This window comes from Camelina sativa, chromosome 9 (assembly GCF_000633955.1).
Source record: "Camelina sativa cultivar DH55 chromosome 9, Cs, whole genome shotgun sequence".
NCBI lineage: Eukaryota > Viridiplantae > Streptophyta > Magnoliopsida > Brassicales > Brassicaceae > Camelina > Camelina sativa.
The window spans coordinates 35,723,894-35,745,423 of record NC_025693.1 but is presented as its reverse complement, the minus strand read 5'-3'; the positions used below and the strand labels follow the sequence as shown (position 1 = coordinate 35,745,423).

General features: G+C 37.5%; 4 protein-coding genes, 1 long non-coding RNA gene and 1 other non-coding gene across 8 annotated transcripts in view; 4 read left to right on the top strand and 2 right to left on the bottom strand.

Annotated features, from left to right (window-relative positions):
- On the bottom strand, positions 167–2,845 carry LOC104714337 (DNA-repair protein XRCC1-like). 2 transcript variants are annotated; one of them, XM_010431656.2, is made up of 8 exons: positions 2,717–2,845; positions 1,906–2,272; positions 1,624–1,812; positions 1,432–1,543; positions 1,141–1,226; positions 917–1,030; positions 740–826; positions 167–610 (listed from the first exon to the last, which is right to left on the bottom strand). In XM_010431656.2, exons 2-8 carry the CDS (start codon positions 2,095–2,097, stop codon positions 302–304), a joined length of 1,089 nt encoding a protein of 362 aa, XP_010429958.1. In that variant the 5' UTR covers positions 2,098–2,272; positions 2,717–2,845; the 3' UTR covers positions 167–301. The 2 variants fall into 2 exon arrangements, with proteins under 2 accessions (XP_010429958.1, XP_010429959.1); XM_010431657.2 differs by having other exon boundaries at positions 2,662–2,798.
- TRNAS-AGA lies at positions 2,876–2,957 on the top strand. Its single transcript has one exon. It is a non-coding gene; the product is annotated as a tRNA-Ser (tRNA).
- Positions 4,347–10,376, top strand: LOC104714336 (DNA (cytosine-5)-methyltransferase 1-like). Its single transcript, XM_010431655.2, has 12 exons — positions 4,347–4,475; positions 4,682–6,152; positions 6,241–7,768; positions 7,869–8,033; positions 8,146–8,341; positions 8,422–8,533; positions 8,617–8,764; positions 8,847–9,044; positions 9,164–9,436; positions 9,543–9,704; positions 9,820–10,038; positions 10,227–10,376. The coding sequence occupies exons 2-12, from the start codon at positions 4,693–4,695 to the stop codon at positions 10,374–10,376; spliced, it is 4,611 nt and encodes a 1,536-aa protein (XP_010429957.1). The 5' UTR covers positions 4,347–4,475; positions 4,682–4,692.
- LOC104714335 (F-box/kelch-repeat protein At1g80440-like) lies at positions 14,922–16,350 on the top strand. The gene has a single exon (XM_010431654.2). The coding sequence runs from the start codon at positions 15,083–15,085 to the stop codon at positions 16,166–16,168; it is 1,086 nt and encodes a 361-aa protein (XP_010429956.1). The 5' UTR covers positions 14,922–15,082; the 3' UTR covers positions 16,169–16,350.
- Positions 17,402–18,207, bottom strand: LOC104714334 (VQ motif-containing protein 11-like). The gene has a single exon (XM_010431653.2). It carries the CDS (start codon positions 18,204–18,206, stop codon positions 17,676–17,678), a length of 531 nt encoding a protein of 176 aa, XP_010429955.1. The 5' UTR covers position 18,207; the 3' UTR covers positions 17,402–17,675.
- LOC104714333 overlaps positions 20,585–21,530 on the top strand; it is a 1,363-nt gene continuing 417 nt past the window's right edge. The window contains exons 1-3 of one of the 2 annotated variants that reach the window (XR_755820.2): positions 20,585–20,911; positions 21,132–21,211; positions 21,282–21,453. This is a non-coding gene — a long non-coding RNA (uncharacterized LOC104714333). Of the gene's footprint in view, positions 20,912–21,131; positions 21,212–21,281; positions 21,519–21,530 lie in introns of both variants that reach the window. The other variant, XR_755821.2, reaches the window with a different exon arrangement.

Here is a 21,530-nt window from a genome sequence, read left to right as displayed (position 1 = left end):
TCGTGTCCGATTTTACATAGAACCAAACCGGTTGATAATTGGAGACATCTCAGACTCAGCCTAATTGACCAAATAAATCAAAATTTTATTTAACCGATCAATTCATATATCATCATCGACGATAAATAGTGTAAAATCAAATTTAAACCCACTTAACTGCAACCAATTAAACCGAATCCAAACCAGCATTAACCACGCAGACCGGATAAGTTTCTATCAGTTACATTCTACTCGAACCGAACAAACTGAATAAACCAGACGTCTCGTGCTTTCATATGCAAAAAAATGAAACAAGTCTGAACTAATGAGACTCTAAAGAAACGTTCCTATAAGCAAGTTCGATCTCCTCTTCAGTCATTTCAACAGTCTCGTCGCTGTCATAGCCAGTAGCAGCAACCCGAGAGGTCTCTCTGCTTTTTGTTCCTGATGATTCATCTTCTCCCGGTTTTACTAGCTCAGCCTCGTACATCTTTTTCCAGGACTTTGCTTTTTTGCAAAGTTCTTCCTTTGAAGCTGTGGAGTTTTCTTTTTTAGAAGACGACTCGATCTTTCCAAGCTCCTTCACTACACGAGGGACAAAGCTCCATAGCTCTGTAACTGATCCAATGTCCTAAAATTAAGAACATTCGAGGATAAATTTAGACGCTTTGAACAACAATCTTCTCAAAGAAACTGATAGTTTAACAAATGCAAAGAGGAAGAACATTTTTTAAAGCTAGTACTGTTCAGAGAGATCAACCTGCTTCTGTTCAAGAGAATCTATGGCGTCTTGTAAACAGGTTAAGACTCCTTCAGCAGCTATTCGCTTGATTTCGCCTGGTTCTGGCTGTTACAAAGGTTTTAGCCTAACAGAAACCAAAAAAAAACAAACAATAAAAGACATGTGCTTTGGAAGATCATGAATAATGCCCCTTACTTTCTCCTCCTGACTTTCTAACCATGAGATGGTTTGAGTTAGGTCATCCCTGGCCCATTTCTTCACCTCCGTAGCAGAAAATGGCTCTTTCACAAGATTGCAAGCTGATCTATTCTGCAAAGATACAGAACAAAACAGTCAAAACATCATGACTGGAGCAAACTGAAGTTTCTTTTGGTTAACCAAAATCCCCTTAGGGTCTAACGGGTGAAGATTAGACATACCTTGGATGAGGTAGATGGTGTTCCCATTGTTTCTCGTTTTTTCTCTTCTTGCTTCTCTGGTTTTTTAGAAATTTGTTCGCTCTTTTCTGGAATACAATCAATTAAGCTTCACAAAGTCAACTTGAACATCCAAATGAACCAGGGTAATAAGAAAAGCTAATCTCTTATTCATCATTTAGTCATACACATCAACTTTTAAAACAAGGTGATATATATAATATGAACCTCTGGAGACAGTAAATGGTTATCAAAGATTACATCTAAAAAGCCTTTCCAATATATTTCTGATACCTCGGATAGCATCTTGAGGAACACTACTTTTCCTCCATGGTTTTCCAGCATGCATAAGGTATTGCTCAATACCCACCAACTTCTTCTGCGTATAACTCTCGGTTATCCATTCCTGAAGACGGCTAAAACATAAGAAATAAAGAAAAGGAGAAATTCAACTAGGCACAAAATTGTGAAAGTCAAAGAAGTAACCTTGGAGACTATTGTTCCACAGTTAGTTTCGACTTGACGGAACTTGGGAGTGTTAGGAAAAGCACAAATCAACAAGGTAGAGTCAGAGTTCCAGTCAGGTTGATATGTGGCTCCCATTGCCAAAGCCTGTGATCTAAGTGTGCTCCTCTCAGGGTTAACAAAGCCCGACAGCACAAAAACAACTCCATCCTGCACAGTTTTCATCTTTAGCTCAAATGACAAAAGCATATAACAGCTAAAAGTTATGTAGTTTCAACAACAATACTAATGAGTCACACAGACCATAAGTTTAGAGAATTCCGTAGTATTTGAACTTTTGCCGTGTTGCGAATTGTTGGAAGAGGCATTTCTACTGGTCTGCTCTTTGATAAGCTTATCATCTTCATCCTTGGGTTTCTTACTATGAGACTTACCTGGACTAGTCTCAGGATCACTTGAACTCATCCAAGAAGGAAGATTTCGCTTCTGGGACATCTTCTCTCCTTCACACTAGAGAGAATACGCAAGACAAAGACAAAACAAGACAGCCTTCTTCTCTATGGTTTGTATAAGTAAATACTATCTTGAACTCAAGGCACTATATACTTGAAACCCTCAGGCAGATATTGATATTGGACAACACCAAAACCAGAGACGAAACGTTTCAAATCTGCAAAAGAATGGCTAAAAATATAAAGCATCCCTAGAATAACCAAACTTTATACAAACGAACGGTACAACCTTTTCAATTTCATCATTAAATCCAAGGAAACAATAGTTCCTGAATGTAGTTTCTACAAAAATAATTGGTTTGGGATCACAGAGCCAACAAAAGGAGTCCCCAATTTGAAAGAGTGGGACAAGGGTTTTGGTTTACAATATCAAATAGCGAAGAATCACAGAACTTAGTAGGCACTATATACTCAAATTCGATGTGAAATCGAATTGAGAAAATTGGAATTCATACAAACAAAAGACGAATAGAGGCATTGCATTGGAACAGACATATGGCGAATTAAAACCCTCGAGAGCTAAATCTACACATCTCAATGAACATACAGGTCACGAAGGAGGAGAAGACGACTATAAACTTGATGAGCAGAAAGAGAGGAACCTTAACGCGGCGTGCTTTTGCTTCTTCTTCTCTCTTTTCGATAGTCTGATTGCGAGAGCGAGCGAGAATCATCAAATCCCAGAGTGTCAACGTTTATTCGATAGCCGGAATTCATATCAGAGTGTATAGAGTTTGATAAATCAAACATATTAACCAAAGGTGGACGTGCCGGAGTGGTTATCGGGCATGACTAGAAATCATGTGGGCTTTGCCCGCGCAGGTTCGAATCCTGCCGTTCACGTTTTTCCTCTTTTCATTCCTTTTTTGACTCTGCCGTTCACGTTTTTACTGTTTTACCCTTTTGAGTTTTTTTTAAAAAAATAATTTCTTATATTAGTAATAGAGAGCAAAAGAGTAGTAGAGAGATGAGGTTTACAAAATATAAGAATCAACCAAATTTAGAGGTGAATGTTGACATTCATGTCTACATGCATGCGAATGATAAAGGACCCAAATTGAATGAAGACTCCAACCAACTAATATAAGGGGTAAATGGTTTAAAAAACCAAAGCTTCACTGGTTGGTTGGCAATTACCATATTGAAGAAACTTACTAAGCGTGGGACACATCCTCTTTTCTTTTCTAGCAACTATAGGTAAGACCTACACTACTAAAATAAGATTGAGAGTGATTCTGTATAAAGACTTTTGAAAAGAAGGTGATTTTCTTTTTGTAGAAATCTGATAATGAAATAATTGAAAAACTTATGATGATTATATAAACAATCAAATAAGTTGTTATGAAAAAAAATGAATATGTTGTCCCAAAGAAAACACTCTAAATCTCTAAGAAAAGTCACAATCTTATATCAATTTAATGAATGTCTCTTGCTTTCACTTTGTTTACTTTATTACCTCACTTGATTCGAGTTAGGTTTGTGTTGATTCGTAGAAGTTCTTGTAGAGATTATTGATTTCATATAAAAAATTACTCTACTTTAGATTTGTATTCTTTGTTGAACAAAAATTATGATGATTTAACAAATTAAATTGACAACTAATTCGGACTATGCCCTACAACTCTTTCAGTTACCATATCTTTAGAAAATGTTTTTCATGGCTATAACTTTACTTGAGGTGCCATAAATCTCTTTCCAAAATTTGCATAGGTTATAGACCGCAAAATATAAGTCATTTCACATCTTCTTTGTCATTGTCCACATATTTATTTTTCAAAGCTATGATATTCATCAATTTGATTTCTTTAGCATTGTAAGCAGGTTGAAAAAAACAAAGCCAAATATGGAACTTGTGTTCATAAGAAGAAAGAAACAAATGCAACATATGCATTCATATAAAATATGCTAATCACTAAATTCTGATTTCTTGAACCATGTATTTAAAATCTAAAAATCACTAAACAACAAAATTGTATTTTTACATTTACAAAGATCACCAGACAGTTGATCTTTATGCACAATTGCACATTCTCTAAATACAAACCGACTAGAAACAAATCTATAAAATTAGAATTAAATGATGGAAATATTTCCCAAAAGCTAATAATCATTTTTCAGGCGCCTTTTTCGATTTTGTTTCATTTTAAAAAATTTAGGTTTTAGCGCCGCTTATTGCCGCGCGTCGTTTCGATAGTCTCTCTCTCTCTCCCTTTCTTTATTTACTCTCTCTCTTCCTCTCAAAAACCAAATCAGTGCTTTCTTCAACCTCTCGCTCTCTCTCTCTCTCTCTCTCAGACCGACTAGGGTTTGGCGACTCTCCGGCTGATTTTCGCGTTTCTCCGGCTGATTTCGCTTCTTAACGTAAGTTTATCATGTCGATTTTCTGAGATTTGTGTAGATTTCGAACTATAGTGATTGTTAAAACCCTAGATTCGGAAACTTTTCAGCTGGGTTTTTTTTTATAGCGTCGTTTTAGCAATGCGATGTAGTAAACGCTTTGATTACGTAGATTCGTGTGTGATTTGTAGTCCAATTGCGTTATAATGATGATTTTGGTTTGAAATTAGGGTTTTCGAAAATGGTGGAAAATGGGGCTAAGGCTATGAAGAAGGGAAAGAAGAGAGCACTTCCAGAGATTAGCAAGGTAGAGGATGTCTCGAGGACGAGGAGACCGAGGCGTGCTGCAGCGCCTACGAATTTCAAGGAGAAATCTGTACGACTCGATGAGAAATCTGCTACTGTTGAAGTAAAGAAGCAGCAGACTGTGGACCAGGAGCTTGTCGCGTTAATGTTAACGACTCTGGAGGGTGGTGACATCGAACCTCGTCCAACCAGGAGGCTGAATGATTTCGTTTTGTTTGATTCAGATGGAGCCTCACAGCCTGTGGAGATGTTGGAGATTACTGACATATTCGTTTCTGGTGCTATCTTACCTTCGGATGTATGTCTCGACAAGGAGAAAGAGAAGGGTGTGATGTGTCCATCTTTTGGACGGGTTGAGAATTGGAGTATCTCTGGTTATGAAGATGGTTCCCCTGTGATTTGGATCTCAACGGAGTTGGCGGATTACGATTGTCGTAAACCTGCTGCTAGTTACAAGAAGGTTTATGATTATTTCTTTGAGAAAGCGCGTGCTTCTGTTGCTGTGTATAAGAAACTGTCCAAGTCTTCCGGTGGGGATCCTGATACGAGTCTGGATGAGTTGCTTGCTGCGGTTACTAGGTCAATGATTGGAAGCAAGTACTTTTCTAGTGGTGGGGCAATCCAAGACTTTGTTATATCTCAGGGAGAGTTTATATATAACCAACTCGCTGGTTTGGATGAGACTGCCAAGAAACATGAAACAAGCTATGCTGAGATTCCTGTTCTTGTAGCTCTCAGAGATGAGAGTAGTATAGTTGACAAGGCTTTCCAGATGGAAGGAAACCCATCTAATGGGGTTCTGAGGATTGATGGAGTTTCTGAAGTTTCGGAGACCAATGGCTTGTCATCGAAGCAACTGGTTGATGGTGCTGATGAGGACAGAAGATATGCTAAACTATTACAAGATGAAGAGTATAGGAAATCTATGCAGCGGCGGCCCAGAAAATACAGCAGCTCAGCTTCTGCTTCAAATATGTTCTACATTAAGGTCAATGAAGATGAGATTGCCAATGATTATCCTCTCCCGTCGTACTATAAGACCACCGAAGAAGAAACAGATGAGCTTCTGCTTTATGATGCTTTTTATGAGCTTCACGTTAGTGACCTGCCTCAGAGGATGCTCCACAACTGGGCTCTTTACGACTCTGATTTACGGATGATATCTCTTGAGCTTCTTCCGATGGAACAATGTGATGATATTGATGTCACCATTTTTGGGTCAGGCGTGGTGACTGACGATATGGGATTATGGTTTCCTCCAGACGATCCCGACAGTGGTTCCCAGTCACACGATCCTGATGGGATGAGCATATTTCTCAGTCAAATCAAGGGATGGATGATTGAGTATGGGCCGGACGGATATATATCCATTTCTATACGAACAGATATGGCCTGGTAATCTTACTATACTAGTATTTTGTGCTCCATGTTTCTGCGTTGTTTTTTTTTTTTCTTCTGTTGCTGATCTATAAGGTATATGCAGGTATCGTCTTGGAAAGCCGTCACAGCAGTATGCCCTTTGGTATAAACCTGTTCTGAAAACAGCAACGGTTGGGATACACATTATTACATTGCTCGGCCATGAAAATAGGTTTGCTAAGCTTTCATTTGCAGATGTCACAAAGAGACTGTCTGGGTTTCCGATGAATGATAAAGCTTACATTTCTTCTGATGTCGTGGCTGTTGAGAGATATTTGATTGTCCATGGACAAATTATCATACAGCTTTTTGCAGTATTTCCCAACAAGGATATGAAAAGGTGTGCATTTGTTGTTGGTCTTGCAAATAAATTGAAGGATAGGCACCACTCAAAATGGATCATCAAAACGAAGAAAATTTTGCAGAAGAGAGAGAATCTGAATCCAAGGGCACACATGGGACCTGTGGTATCCAAGAGGAAATCTATGCAAGCAACAACGACACGCCTGGTCAGCAGAATTTGGGGAGAGTTTTACTCTAATTACTCTCCGGAGGATTCATTGCAGGCGATTGGTGCAGCAAATGAGGAGGTAGAGGTGGAAGACGAAGGCGAAATTGGGGAGGAAGAGGTTGAAGAGGAATGTGAAAATGAAGATGTTACGGAGGACACTGTAGCAAAACCTGCTGAAGTTCAAAAGCCTCTTACTCCTAAGAAAATTCGAGCCAGTTCTGGAAAAAGGGAAATACGATGGGATGGCGAGAGTCTAGGAAAAACATCTGCTGGTGAGCCTCTCTATCGACAAGCCCTTGTTGGAGGAGAAACAGTGGTTGTAGGTAGTGCGGTCACCTTGGAAGTTGATGATTCAGGTGAACTTCCGGCCATCTATTTTGTGGAGTACATGTTCGAAAGTACAGATCACTGCAAAATGTTACATGGTAGGTTCTTACAAAGAGGATCTAAGACTGTTCTGGGGAATGCATCCAACGAGAGGGAACTATTTCTGACTAAGGAATGCACGACTTTACAGCTTAAGGACATAAAAGGAATAGTCGGCTTTGAAATTCGATCAAGGCCGTGGGGGCATCAGTATAGGAAAGAGCACATCGCTGCAGATAAGCTTGACCGGGCAAGAGCATTAGAAAGAAAAGCAAAAGATTTGCCAACAGAATACTACTGCAAAAGCTTGTACTCACCTGAGAGAGGGGGATTCTTTAGTCTTCCACTAAGTGATATTGGTCGCGGTTCTGGGTTCTGCAATTCGTGTAAGATAAGGGAGGATGTAAAGGAGAGGTCTGCAATTAAACTAAATGTTTCAAAGACAGGCTTTTTCTCCAATGGGAATGAGTATTCTGCTGAGGATTTCGTCTATGTCAACCCTGACTCAATAGAAAAATTGAAAGATGATAGCAGAACTGTTTTTAAGTCTGGGCGGAACATTGGGTTAAGAGCATATGTTGTTTGCCAATTGTTGGAAATCGTCCCAAAGGAATCTAGAGTGGCTGATGTGGGTTCCTTTGATGTTAAAGTTAGAAGGTTTTATAGGCCTGAGGATGTTTCTGCAGAGAAGGCCTATGCTTCAGATATCCAAGAAGTAAGAACTATTTCTTATATCTGGTAATGTTTTAATTGGGGAGGTTTCTTCTCAAGTTTATCTTACAATATTTTCCTCTTTCTTTTTGCAATTTCTTAAGTTGTACTACAGCCAGGAAACATATGTTCTCCATCCAAAGGATATAGAGGGAAAATGTGAAGTAAGAAAGAAAAATGATATGCCCTTACGCCGTGAATATCCAATATCAGATCATATTTTCTTCTGCGAACTTTTCTTTGATCCCTCCAAAGGTTCTCTCAAGCAGGTATATATCTATTCACTTTAGTTTCTGTCAATAAATTGTCTCTGTAATTAGTTTGTTATGATTATTGTTTCCATACAATGTTGAACTGTTTCTCTTAATTGTATTGTAACAGTTGCCCGCCAATATGAAGCTGAAGTTCTCTACTATTAAGGACGACACACTTCTAAGAAAGAAAAAGGGAAAGGGAGTAGAGAGTGAAACTGAGTCTGTTATTGTCAAGCCTGATGAGCCACCTAAAGAGATGCGTCTGGCTACACTAGATATTTTTGCTGGTTGTGGTGGCCTGTCCCAGGGACTGGAAAAGGCTGGTATGTATTATCTCCAGTCAACTCTTAATCTTCCAAAATACTTGAATAAGTTATATTAATATTCATGCTATATGTACAAGGTGTATCTGATACAAAGTGGGCAATTGAGTATGAAGAGCCAGCTGGGCAGGCTTTTAGACAAAATCATCCTGAGTCAACAGTTTTTGTTGACAACTGCAATGTGATTCTTAGGTAAATAGCCAACAAGTTAAATGCTTACTTTGTTCGTGTGGCTATTTCTTGTATTTTGATCAGTTTGTTGGGATTACTCGCAGGGCTATAATGGAGAAAGCTGGAGATCAAGAGGATTGTGTCTCTACTAAGGAGGCAAATGAACTCGCAGCTAAACTTAATGAGGACCAGAAGAGTACTCTGCCAGTGCCTGGTCAAGTGGACTTCATCAACGGAGGACCTCCGTGTCAGGTATATATTTCAGATTGTTGCAATACTTGTGTAAAATTTTTGTTGAATAAGTGAAAAGCGCTTAACTTGTGCAATTTGGCAGGGATTTTCTGGGATGAACAGATTCAACCAAAGCTCCTGGAGTAAAGTTCAATGTGAAATGATATTAGCATTCTTGTCATTTGCTGATTATCTCCGGCCAAGGTATTTTCTTCTGGAAAACGTGAGGACCTTTGTTTCATTCAATAAAGGGCAGACATTTCAGCTTACTTTGGCTTCCCTTCTCGAAATGGGTTACCAGGTAAAATCTTAACGCTATAAAATTGATTGCTCTTTAGTAGGTGTTAGTATGCTATGTGGGCAATGGTTTGCAAAATAGTGTGATATTTAATTTGACCTGTTTAATATGATGTTGTCCAGGTGAGATTTGGAATCCTGGAAGCAGGTGCATATGGAGTATCCCAATCTCGTAAAAGAGCTTTCATCTGGGCAGCTGCGCCAGAAGAAGTTCTCCCAGAATGGCCTGAACCGATGCATGTCTTTGGTGGTCCGAGTTTGAAAATCTCTTTATCCAAAGATTATGCTGCTGTTCGTAGTACTGCAGTTGGTGCACCTTTCCGCCCAATCACCGTGAGAGACACAATTGGTGATCTTCCACCAGTAGAAAACGGAGAATCCAGGACAAATAAAGAGGTATGACAACACATCAGGAGAAAGTATCTGTACATACATATCTGTTAAACACAACGACGTGAACCCATTTGAATTTTTTTGTCTGGGGAATTCTTGTGTCTTGCAGTATAAAGCTGAAGCAGTCTCGTGGTTCCAAAAGGAGATAAGAGGGAACACGATTGCTCTCACTGATCATATCTGCAAGGAGTTGAATGAATTAAACCTCATTCGATGTAAGAAAATTCCAAAGAAGCCAGGTGCTGATTGGCGTGACCTTCCAAACGAAAAGGTCAGTCCTATACATCCTAGTACGGGAATTCCTTTGTCAGTTAGACTACTGGAAACTAAAAGAATTGCTTTCAAAACTATAGATCAACCAAATTGCTTTGTTTTTACAATTACAGGTGCACTTATCAACTGGGCAGGTGGTAGAGATGATTCCCTGGTGTCTGCCAAACACAGCTAATCGCCACAACCAGTGGAAGGGACTCTACGGGAGACTAGACTGGCAAGGCAATTTTCCAACGTCGATTACCGATCCTCAGCCGATGGGCAAGGTGGGAATGTGCTTCCATCCTGAGCAGGACAGAATCCTCACAGTCCGTGAATGCGCTCGATCTCAGGTAAGAAAAATTCTATGTTCCTAGTTAGTCCTCTAGCATCAGGTAACTTTCATTCTTAGAGAATGCAAAGTGCTTGCCATATGAAATGATTTTTTCGGATATGATGTTCAGCATTTTTTACGGGAAACAGAGTTAGTATTATTAGCTTTATCAATATGGTGAAATGTGGTTGTGTATGAAAACTGCAGGGGTTTCCGGATAGCTATGAGTTCTCAGGGAACATTGCACACAAGCATAGGCAGATTGGGAATGCAGTTCCTCCACCATTGGCGTTTGCTCTTGGTCGTAAGCTCAAAGAAGCCCTACATCTCAAGAAGTCTCTTCAACAACAACCCTAAATGAGATTTAGATTTGGCATGTCCTTTTTAATGATAGTAGTCATTATGAATTTATGATCCTTCTCTTGAATGAAACTCAGTTATTGGTGCTGGTACTTTTATATAAAGAAAAAAGCCTAAGAAGAGTTTTTTGTGTATTCTAATTTCTATATTCGAATTGAAAATCTTATTATATATATATATCCTTTGGGTTTCTCGATTATGTTTGTCAATCAAGCAAGCAATGATGTCTATGGAGTCTAAAGAATCCAATAAAGAAAACATTAATTTTTGAAAAATATGGATAGGATGTGTATTAAAATTTTAAATGATGTGTTAATTCCTTAAAATCCTGAAATGCTGATGTGTAACATGAAATTATCATTATTGGTCCAAAGATATGAGCAGTATTAATCAGAATATTCTTACTGGATATCAATTTTAACGATGTGTCACTCTCTAAACACTTCAAAAAGCTGAGGTGCATCACTTGGAGAGAAAAACATTGTGTTTTTATTATATTTACGATTATACTTGTCCATATCTCATTTTTGTATATTGTGTCTCAATTTTCAGAAGATAGAAACGCCTCATCATATCCTCTTCTTATCTTTCTCTCGTTGTGGCTTCTTAATTTCTGCTTAAAGGTATAGACTAACACAATTCCAAGACCAAGCAGCTTGGTCCAAGCTTATGAATATTCCCGACTCCCGAGTCAAAACATGTCAATTTTCTATCTTTACTTCTTTTTTTTTTTTAACATTATTAAAACCTTGTTTAACCGCAAGCTGTCTTGGACTTTTGAAGTGGATTCCGAAATTTCAGGGCAATTTTTTCTTATAAGTTACGTACGTACCAATAAGCCATCGTCACGACTCACGTGGTTTAGTAAGTAAGTAAGTAAGTAAGTAAGTAAGTAAGTAAGTAAGTAAGTAAGTAAGTAAGTAAGTTATGCTTATAAAAAGGGTTCAATGGCTTTGGCACGTTAAGTAAGTAATGCTTATAAAAAGGGTTCAATGGCTTTGGCACGTTCTATTATCCTCGCTTGACTTTGGCAAAGGTTCATTTGACCGTTGTGTTGTCGTTCGTCTCTTCGACGCTAGCTACTAATATAATCAATGGGAGTGTTTTTACTTTTTATTAGTTGAATTTTACCTTAATTTTTGCTTTCCCTCTCACTTTGAATCCTGTAGCTGTAGGGGAAAAACGAAGTATATTGGGGTAATATTTAAGTCATCCTTGTTTTCGTATGTTATTACCATTATCTTAAATCATGTTGTAGATTTCTTTTTTTTTCTCCCAACTTGGCTTCCGTTGTTTTGGTTTTCAACCTCTATAGTATTGATAAGTTGATGTATGTCTGATGATGATGATTGATGAGGATGAAAATAAATAACTGTTGGACGCACTTGAAAAGAAAAAGACAGAAGTACAGTGACTGGGCAGTAGAAGATACAAAGCCCACGTCAGCAGCTACTAGATAACCATCCATCGTAATGCATATGGATAAAAAGGACGTAAAATAAAATACCTAAAATGAGCTTATCCTCCAGTACGTGAGAGCTTTATTTAATTTGATGTCGACCGCATAAATATCCAGTCCAGTTCTATTTCATATTCTGGCAGTTTATATGCAAAATCATGTCTTCTTTAACAATTTGATCTCTATTATAATACACTTGGAAAATAATAATAATGCATATACTTTGAAGTCATCCCTAGTGCCAATAGTAATAAGGCTTCGAGTCAACTATACCTGCATCTTTGAGACGTATACTGTTATATGATGTCCGCTTCTCTATGCTAATTTCGCCAGCATTTTCTGCGGTTCTGGATAAGTTTTTAGTATTTAAATATGTTACTATTTTTAAAATTAAATAATGGTTCTATGCTGCCGGTGCGATTCGATGTTTTGTAGTTGTACTTCTAAATAATTTAATCAAATGTCGACATAAATAAAATAAAAACAAGTCAAACAAAATCCATCCCCCATCGTTCTCAATAATCTCTTTATATAAAAAAAAAATTAAACTATTGAGTTAATTATTTTGTGTGTTTTCTTTTTCAATGGTTCAGCGAGTTGTCTTAACAAAATCATCCCCTATCGTTCTCAATAATCTTTTCTTTATATATATAAAAAAAATCTAAACCATTTGGTTAATTATTTCGTGTGTTTTCTTTTTCAATGACTCGGCGAATTTTCTTAATTATGACAAAATACTTTCATAAAACTATGAATTATTGAATGGGACCAAAAGAAGAGTATTGAGTTTTGAAAATATCGACATGACCATTGATGAAGTGGGTCCAATCCAACACTCGTCAAATGGCTAAGTCTATTCCTATCTGCGAATAAACGGATTGCTTCCGTCGTTTAATGTTTTGATTCATCAAAGAGCCACCCGACGAATCACACGACGACTCTTCCCTTTGGCAAGATGTTGACGTACGCCCTGTCGTTTTGTTCTCGTCTTACACCTTATAGTCATTCCAACGCCGTGCCGTTGTGTTTTCATCAAGTTGATTCAACCTTTTTGCCAGCCCGTTTTTATCCCACGTCTCATTTTCAATTAGTTTATTTGTTGTTATATAGATATACTAGATTGGAGCGTTTCATTGTCCATATGTGGTAATCCATAATAATATTATCTATTTATCTTATATATTAACCAAAACTTCAAGTTACATTCATCTGCAAATACATGAATGGGGTGCCATAGCAGTAATCATAAAACTATATTTTACGAATAAAACAACCAAATACATACGTTAAAGATGTTTAGAGCATGTGGTGGACACTAGAACTAGTCCAACTTGCATGGAACATGCTGCTTCCCCGAATATTGTATTATTCAATTTTGTACAGCTACAAAAAAAATTGGTGTATATGTAAATTAAAAAAAAATGTCTAATACTTTACAGATTAATGTGTACTAAGCATTATTGATTTGATTTAAGGGATTGTACTTTGAAGTAGTATAATGCTTTTGAGTAAGGAGACAATCTTTCGATTCTTTATGTCAAACGCGTTTAAGTAGCTTAATCAAGATCCTATATATGCTTGTTGTAGTATATAGATATATATATTGTAAGTTGTAACCACATATATAAAAACATAAATCCTTGTTCATCGGTAATAGTTTGAAGATGTCGAGTATTGTAAATAATAATCCAACAAGCAATTGTTTATGGCCGACCGATGATAGACTCACACATGGAGACAAGACAACAAGCAAAATAAAATAAATTAAAAGCAAGATTTTTATTTTTTTTTCAAAACAAGGAAATTCTAGAAGGGTTAGAGAAAATACATTCTAGAAGGGAATTTGGGAGGAAAGACTCCAAAACATTAGTTTTTAAGCTGGATTTTGGATTTTAGTATTTATTTCTTTCATATCTATCAGTTTAATACTTTAGAAATTAATCTCTAAACGCTGTTATGTGCTTGGATTATGTTCCACATAATGTGAGAAGGAAACATGTTCGTAGTAGTGATCCCCCTTCTTTATATGTATAATAACTGTACTTCTTGCTGTACTATTTTTTTTTTCTCTCACTCACTGTGTTTTGAAAATCATTGTCTATATCTTATATTTATTAACTTATTCATCAAGTATTTGTATACGAATATCATTTTATTTTGCCATCGTATAAATGTGTAGAATACATATATATATATATATATATATATATGCATGACCTAGTGTACAATTTTTGTTGTTGTTGTTGGTTTGCCATAAAGTTATGTTGTTTAGAATTAGGACATGTATAAAAAAGCAAAAGAGTGTGGTCCGATTGATATTTTAATATATGAGAAAAGAAAGGGTGTGATCTAAAATATAGATAGTGTCAGAAGGTACATTCAGAAAGTACAATCTTTTAATGTGTAAGTGTTTTTAAGTTTAACTTATACTTACGATAAATGAATTCATTCTTGTTCGTTGTACATTAGTAAGTGTATCGTTGTACATTAGTAAGTGTATACTTAGCTTAGACAGCTGTCTATAGCATGCAGTACATATCCAAAAAAAAATGTCTAAAATCAGTATTAAATCCAAAGGCTTCCTAATTCGCTATATTTGCTACCATTCCAATCAATGGTCCATGTGTATCCTTATCATGTTTGGATTTATATTGCTGTTGGCTGGAATCTGGAAGCTTCATTACTAAATTTGACAGTTAGAATTAGGGAATATCACAAAACAAAATATTATCTACAAAAAAAAAAAAAGATGAAGAGCACATCCGTCAAGTTGGTCCCAATTGATTCGATCGAAGTCTCCATCTTTAAGCTCACAACCATTAACCGTTTTTGAACCAACCTCAAGTTCCGTTATCTTTCATTTAAACATTTAAAAAATACATAACATAAGGTTAACCAAAACTAATATACCAAGTAGTATTTGTCAAACAAAAAAAAGAATCCTGAATTATTTATTATGAGACGCAAACAAAAAATGAAAAATACCCTAATGAATGAATGAATGAATCAAAGAAGAGTTTCTAGAAACAAAGACACTTATCCTCAACTCAAACTATCTATAAAGCGGCACACTCTCCTCTTTCCCATTCTTCATCATCATCATCTTCAACCTTCTCTCTATCCAAAAAAAATCCTCTTTCACTAAAAGTAAACTGTTTCATCTAAATCTTTGACACTTTTCGACACACAAAAAGAAGAAAAAAAAAAAACAGAGACTTCATTAATAATCTTTGACACTTTCGTGATGGAACTCATCCCTAATCTTCCCGACGACGTAGCCAGAGAGTGTCTCCTACGCGCTTCCTACAAGCAGTTCCCTACCATAGCTTCCGTTTGCAGAGGCTGGAACCGTGAAATCTCTCTCTCTGACTTCTTACAGCAGCGGAAAGCTTCAGGCCATAGCCAAGAGCTTCTTATTCTTTCACAGGCTGAGGCTCGTCGTCACGACAAAGACTCCGCTGGATCCTCCTTAAAGATTCACGCTTCCCCTGAATACCGGATCGTCGTTCTCGAATCCGGGTCGGGTCTTTGGACGGAGCTTCCTCCGCTCCCTTGGGGTCAACGTCAATCCAACGGACTTCCTCTGTTCTGCAGTTTGGTTTCTGTCGGATCGGATCTTATTGTCTTGGGTGGGCTTGACCCGGTCACGTGGCAGGCTTCTGATTCGGTCTACGTCTTCAGTTTCCTCACCTCCAAATGGCGCGTGGGGGCGACCATGCCAGGTGTAAGACGATCCTTCTTCGGATGCGCTTCCGATTCTCATCGGACGGTGTTGGTCGCGGGTGGACACGACGAAGAGAAATCTGCGCTGACGTCAGCACTTTTGTACGACGTGGCAGAAGATAAGTGGACGTTATTGCCGGATATGGCGCGGGAACGAGACGAGTGCAAAGCTATTTTCCACGCTGGCAGATTCCACGTCATCGGCGGATATGCCACTGAGGAACAAGGGCAGTTCGGTAATACATCTGAATCGTTCGATGTGTCTACGTGGCAGTGGGGTCTACTTACGGAGGATGGTTTCCTCGAAGACGCCGTTAGCCCGCCGATCTGCGCCGCCGGAGAAAACGGAGATTTGTACGCGTGCTGGCGCGGCGACGTGATGGTGTTTACGAACGACACGTGGAAGAAAGTGGGTCAGATTCCTGCTGATGTGCACAATGTAACTTACGTGGCGGTGAGGCCGGGGAAGCTGGTTGTGATCGGCAGCGGCAAGGCTGGATACGGTGAAGCCACCGTAGGGTATATCTGTGATTTAAGTAGCTCTCGGTGGGTACAGTTGGAAACACATGTTGGTCACGTTCAAGCTGGCTGCTTCTTGCAAGTCTAATGAAAACCTAAAAAAAATCTTCCAGTCTCTTGGAGTTTGGACCTAAACTAAATCCCAACAAATCCATTCTATTTTCTCGTGTGTTAATGTATAAATCTTTTCGTGATAATGAAGAAAGAAGAAGTTTAGTTGTGATATTATTATATTAGTGTTAATAATTAAATATGGTATTTATTCGTTCAGAGTGTGACGTTAACTAATTATTTTTTTTGTATCTCTAATGATATAAAAAATACTAAAAACTATCGAAAAAACCTTTTATGAAATTGAATTTATGGTACTGGTGGTATTGATTGAAGAACTTTAATGATGGGTTTTCCATAGGATAGCCCTATTAAAAAAAAAAGATGGTACGTGAGGCCCAAATATAACCAAATTATCTATAAATGGGCTTCTGATGGGACTTGAGAGAGAGTTATGTAAATGATGAAGGACAAATGGACGGCTATGATATGAGCAGAGGGTTTGAAATATGGATTACACCTGAGGGGCAGAGTTCGAAGATATAGACTGACAACAGACTTTAAAGATAGATGCAGAGACACCCTCTGTTACAAGTAACATCTATTTAATTTTATCATCTCTTTTCATACACACACACACACGTAATAAAAGAAAAAAGAAAAAAAAGGGTGCATTATATGTTTAGCAGGAGAATTGAATCGTAGCCGTTGAATCTGCAGAGGAAATAGGCGCCGCTTCATTCTGCGTCACAGCTTTGTCATTAAATCCAACGGCTGGCAGCTTTATTACACACACACACACAAAAAAAAAAAAGAAGATTTATAATTGGAGAGCACTGTTACACTGTACCCTATCACCACAGAGAATTTAGCTTCTTTCTTAACCCAAAAAGTCAACATATTTTTTGTATCTATTATATATGAGTCGGCCTATGTTGTTGTTATGTAGCCTATCTATTCATTATTCATTATTCATTCATCTCATACATCATCAACTTGATCGTATTTGTAAGGAAAATTTAAGATACAAGATTACGTTTGATATACTAGTAGACTTGTCAAATATAACGTTTGAAACTTTAGAACAGTGAATCTTAAAGTATCCTCTTTTTTTTTTGGTATACATAATTTTAAAATTCGAGACTAGTAGTAGTACATAGCGTGTGTTTTTGGATCTCACGTAGTATTAAAAAATCTAAAAGACAATAATACCATTGTCGTGAAATGATGTCTTCCTTGACTTAATATAAATGTAAGTAAAATTGCCGCGTATGAAAATAAGATTTTTATAATCTAAAAGGTAGTGGACTACACGCGCCGAAATAGTTGACCTTCGTAAGAGAGAAAAAAAGAAAGAAAAAAAAAAAAGCCTAAGGTTAAATGAAAACGAGATATTAGCCCTAACAAAAATAGTAAAAAGCAATAGCAGTAATAATAATAATATCACGTGTCACCCACTTAAGATTAATTTAATAGCCTAAAACTCAAAATTACGACGATTAGGGAGAGAGAGAGAGAGAGAGAGAGAGAGCTCTTCTAATAAGTTAAGAGTCGCGATAGTTATCTTCAATCCGATGATTAGTGCCGTTAGGAGAACGAAGAGGAAACAGTGGCAAAAGCTCTGGTGCTGGCTCGGCGCCGCTTCTCGGGCTCGGAAGGAAGTAGAACCCTTTCTCGGCTATGGCTTTTTGCTCTTCCTTGTCCGGTGGCGCGTGGTGGTGCTCTTCACGCGCTGAATGTGGACTCACGCGCGCCCAGAATGGGTCGAGGTGAGAGACCGGAGACACGAGGAACCCTCGGTGGAAATGGCTGAAAGGGTCGTTCGGGTTTGTGATGTTGTTTACCTTCAGCTCCATTTTCTTCGATGATTGACGTCGTTCGTGAAGCTTGAACGCTGGCTTTTTCGGGGTTAAGGGAAGCTTCTGTTGTGCAGCGGATGAGGAGGAGGAGAGATCCGGTGGTGCTCCCGTCAGTTTCTGGACGATGTTGCGGAAATTGGAGGGATCTGCTTGAACGAACATCGTGTTTGGGTCGGTGGCGTAGCTCGGCGGCTGATGGTGCTGCTGGCTGCTCATGGTGGTTNGCTGAAAGGGTCGTTCGGGTTTGTGATGTTGTTTACCTTCAGCTCCATTTTCTTCGATGATTGACGTCGTTCGTGAAGCTTGAACGCTGGCTTTTTCGGGGTTAAGGGAAGCTTCTGTTGTGCAGCGGATGAGGAGGAGGGGGAGGAGAGATCTGGTGGTGCTCCCGTGAGTTTCTGGACGATGTTGCGGAAATTGGAGGGATCTGCTTGAACGAACATCGTGTTTGGGTCGGTTGCGTAGCTCGGCGGCTGATGGTGCTGCTGGCTGCTCATGGTGGTTATGAGAGATGATGACACGAAAGAGATGTGTGTACTTGAATGAAACCTTTAAAAGAAGAAGAAGAAGAAGAAGAGAAGAGAAACTTGCTTCGTTTTTTGTTTTTGTCTAAAAGACATTCGTCTGCCTACTAACGCAATTATTTAAAGAAGACCCTCTTGTGTGTGTCTTTTTTTTTTATTGACATTTTTTGCCAACATATTAAATGTTACTAGAGTCATTAACAAAAGTTGCTAAGATGTTTGACTTTGCACGTCTAGAACTTTTAGTTCATACGTTGACTAAAAAACAAATATTGTTTTAGTTGCTAATAATTCACTAATTTGTTTGTATGATTCGATACACGAATTTAATCTTTATTTGGGATGATTATAACTTTCAAAGTCAACGCTTAGGCTATACATTATTAGAAGTGTTGCCAATTTAGTAGTACCTGGGAACATCACAGAAGAATATGTGATAAATCAAACATTTTAGTCGGTTCTTTGTTGACTTAGCAAGCAACTTAATTACTATTATTTTGTCAAAGCATTCCACTTGTCTAATATTTCCACGTTATATATTCTTGTACACTAACGTTAAATATATCTTCTTTTCGTAAACTATATATAATACCGAGTCGTGGTTGACGCATTGATATGTAATACAAAAAAAAAAACACACACACACAAGGACAAAAGAATGTTAAATATTGCTAAGACTATCCTCGTTGGTTTTGTTTCTTAAGTTATTTTTTAATAATATAAAGGAAGGTATCAGGTAAGAAACGTTTCCAACATTCCTTATATTAGAAACGTCTCTTTGATTTGTTGAAAAATATTACTTATTTTATTATTATTTTGGTCTAAGGACAATTCTAAGAAACTCCTTACAAATACCAATGAGGACAGTCTAATGTATGTAGGTAATCGCGTAATGATTGATCCAGACCGTGATATGTAAATAAGCATATAATTACCACACGGTCCATGAAATGATAATATTTTCGAATTTTGAATCCCCCTACAGAAATAAATGCAGTGACGAGAAGTGCATCAGAACTTCCCCCTACAAAATTTATGGAGGTTCAAATTTTGAAAAAGTGAAAAAATTAAATGAATTATTTAGAGAGATATATAGCCCCGTACGTACGTCGTTGAGTATACACATACATACAAAGCGATAAAGTTGATGTTGTTGCTGTTTTGTTAGAGATTGTGACTTAAGTTCACTTGTTCATTCTTACCTTCATATTATATTGTTATTGAAACGTAAAAGATGAGATTACACCCTATTACAATATAAGTAGTGGAGGACAAAGAAAATGGGGTATATATGTTATGATCAATACTATTATACAAAAACGATTCGAAAAAAAAAAAGAAAAGAAAGAAAAAAACAACGGCCTTAATTAGAGGTTGCGTGAAGGAAGTAGGGCAAAAAAGCGAAAGATTTTTTTCTCTCCTTTTTTCTTCGCACATCACGTTTTTTTCTTCGTTCTTTAGCTTTGCTTCCAATTGACTCTTTGAACTTTTTTTGTTGTGTTTCCATTGAAACTTTCTCTATTTTTTTTTTTTTTTGTGTGTGTGTGTGGCTTGAATAAAATATTTTCCACACTCTTATCTTAATTCCCATTTGTCCACTTTTTACTTAGATTCTCGTTGTTTCAGTGAGAACTGATAGAAAAGTAAGAAGAAAAAAAAAACTCATAAGAATTGCTTGGAAGTTTTTTAACGAAGAAGGTATCCCCACTAAATTATTTAACACCCTAACTATGATGAAGCTATCAGATGTTAAATTTTTGTACTAGTAACCGAAATAACTTGAAAGAATTTTATCATATAAAAAAAAACTTGTATACGTATAACTTTTTTATTTATTTAAATACACTATAATATCATCATCTAACAAAAGTAATAAGACAAAGTTGATCCCCCCGTTGACAAAAAAAAAATGTCAACAACGTAGAGGCCAATGGAGGACTCGTTAAGAGCCCATATGTTTAATAAGAAGCAAGGCCTAAGGAGGCCCATTATTAGTTCGTTTTTCAATGTTTTTTGAGAGACCTTTATTATTAAATTCAAGAGTTTTGATTAGCAGAGCATAATTGTAGTTTGATTGAATTGAACAGTTCAAAATTGGGATTGTTTTTGAATCCCAGTGTCGTCGGCGAGCGTTTGGTCTCAGTGTAAAGAAATCGAGAAATTCGAAGTGTGGCATCATGGAATTTGTCGTTTTTGATTCCCTGGGAAACGTAGAAAAACCCTAATCCCAGTGTCATGCTTAAACAAAGTTCGATATCTCTTTTTTTTTGTTAGCTATATATACGAACTTAAGTCTCACTTTGGATTTGCTCCACAGATCGTGGCATTGGCTAATTTGTTGCCGGTTGATGATTCGGTCGATGAATTTGGACAGCTATAGCCTATATGTATCAAACTGTAAGATTCTCTGTTTTTCTGAAAGATTGGGCCTTTTTATCTATCCTCATCATTGGTGTGTTTCTGTGAATCTGGTCAATGGTTTCATGATTTTTGTAAATCTGGGTTGTTGTTCTTTAGAAGAATCAGGTTAGATATTTTGAGAGTAAGAATGATTTATATAGGACTTTATGATATTGTTGGAATCCTAAGTGGTGTTTTTGTTTTGCACCTTCTTCAGTGTAGGCCACCAGATAATTTAGTGGGGCTATGCAGAAAGAATGTATGATTGTTCAGAAGAAGAATCCGTGGGTCTTCAAGGTGAGAAGCGTTAGGCTTTCTGCCCAAGGCTTGATTTAATGAATAATATTCTGACGAGTTTTATTTGCAGGCATCAGAAACTTAGCTACCAAATGAATCCCAGATGATGAAGTGGAAGATATGTTTGTCTTGTTAAGTGAAATTGAAGAGACAGATACCCTTCCATCACTGCTGTATTGTCTGGTGCGATTGCATCAGACTACCAACGGCAACGGCTGCCCGGTGGAGAGTTTTTGTTCAAGGTTAGGCCTTGTTTCTTTTGGCATTTCTGTGGAAACAAGATCAGACATTGCTTCTTCATGAAATGGTAAACTGTTTC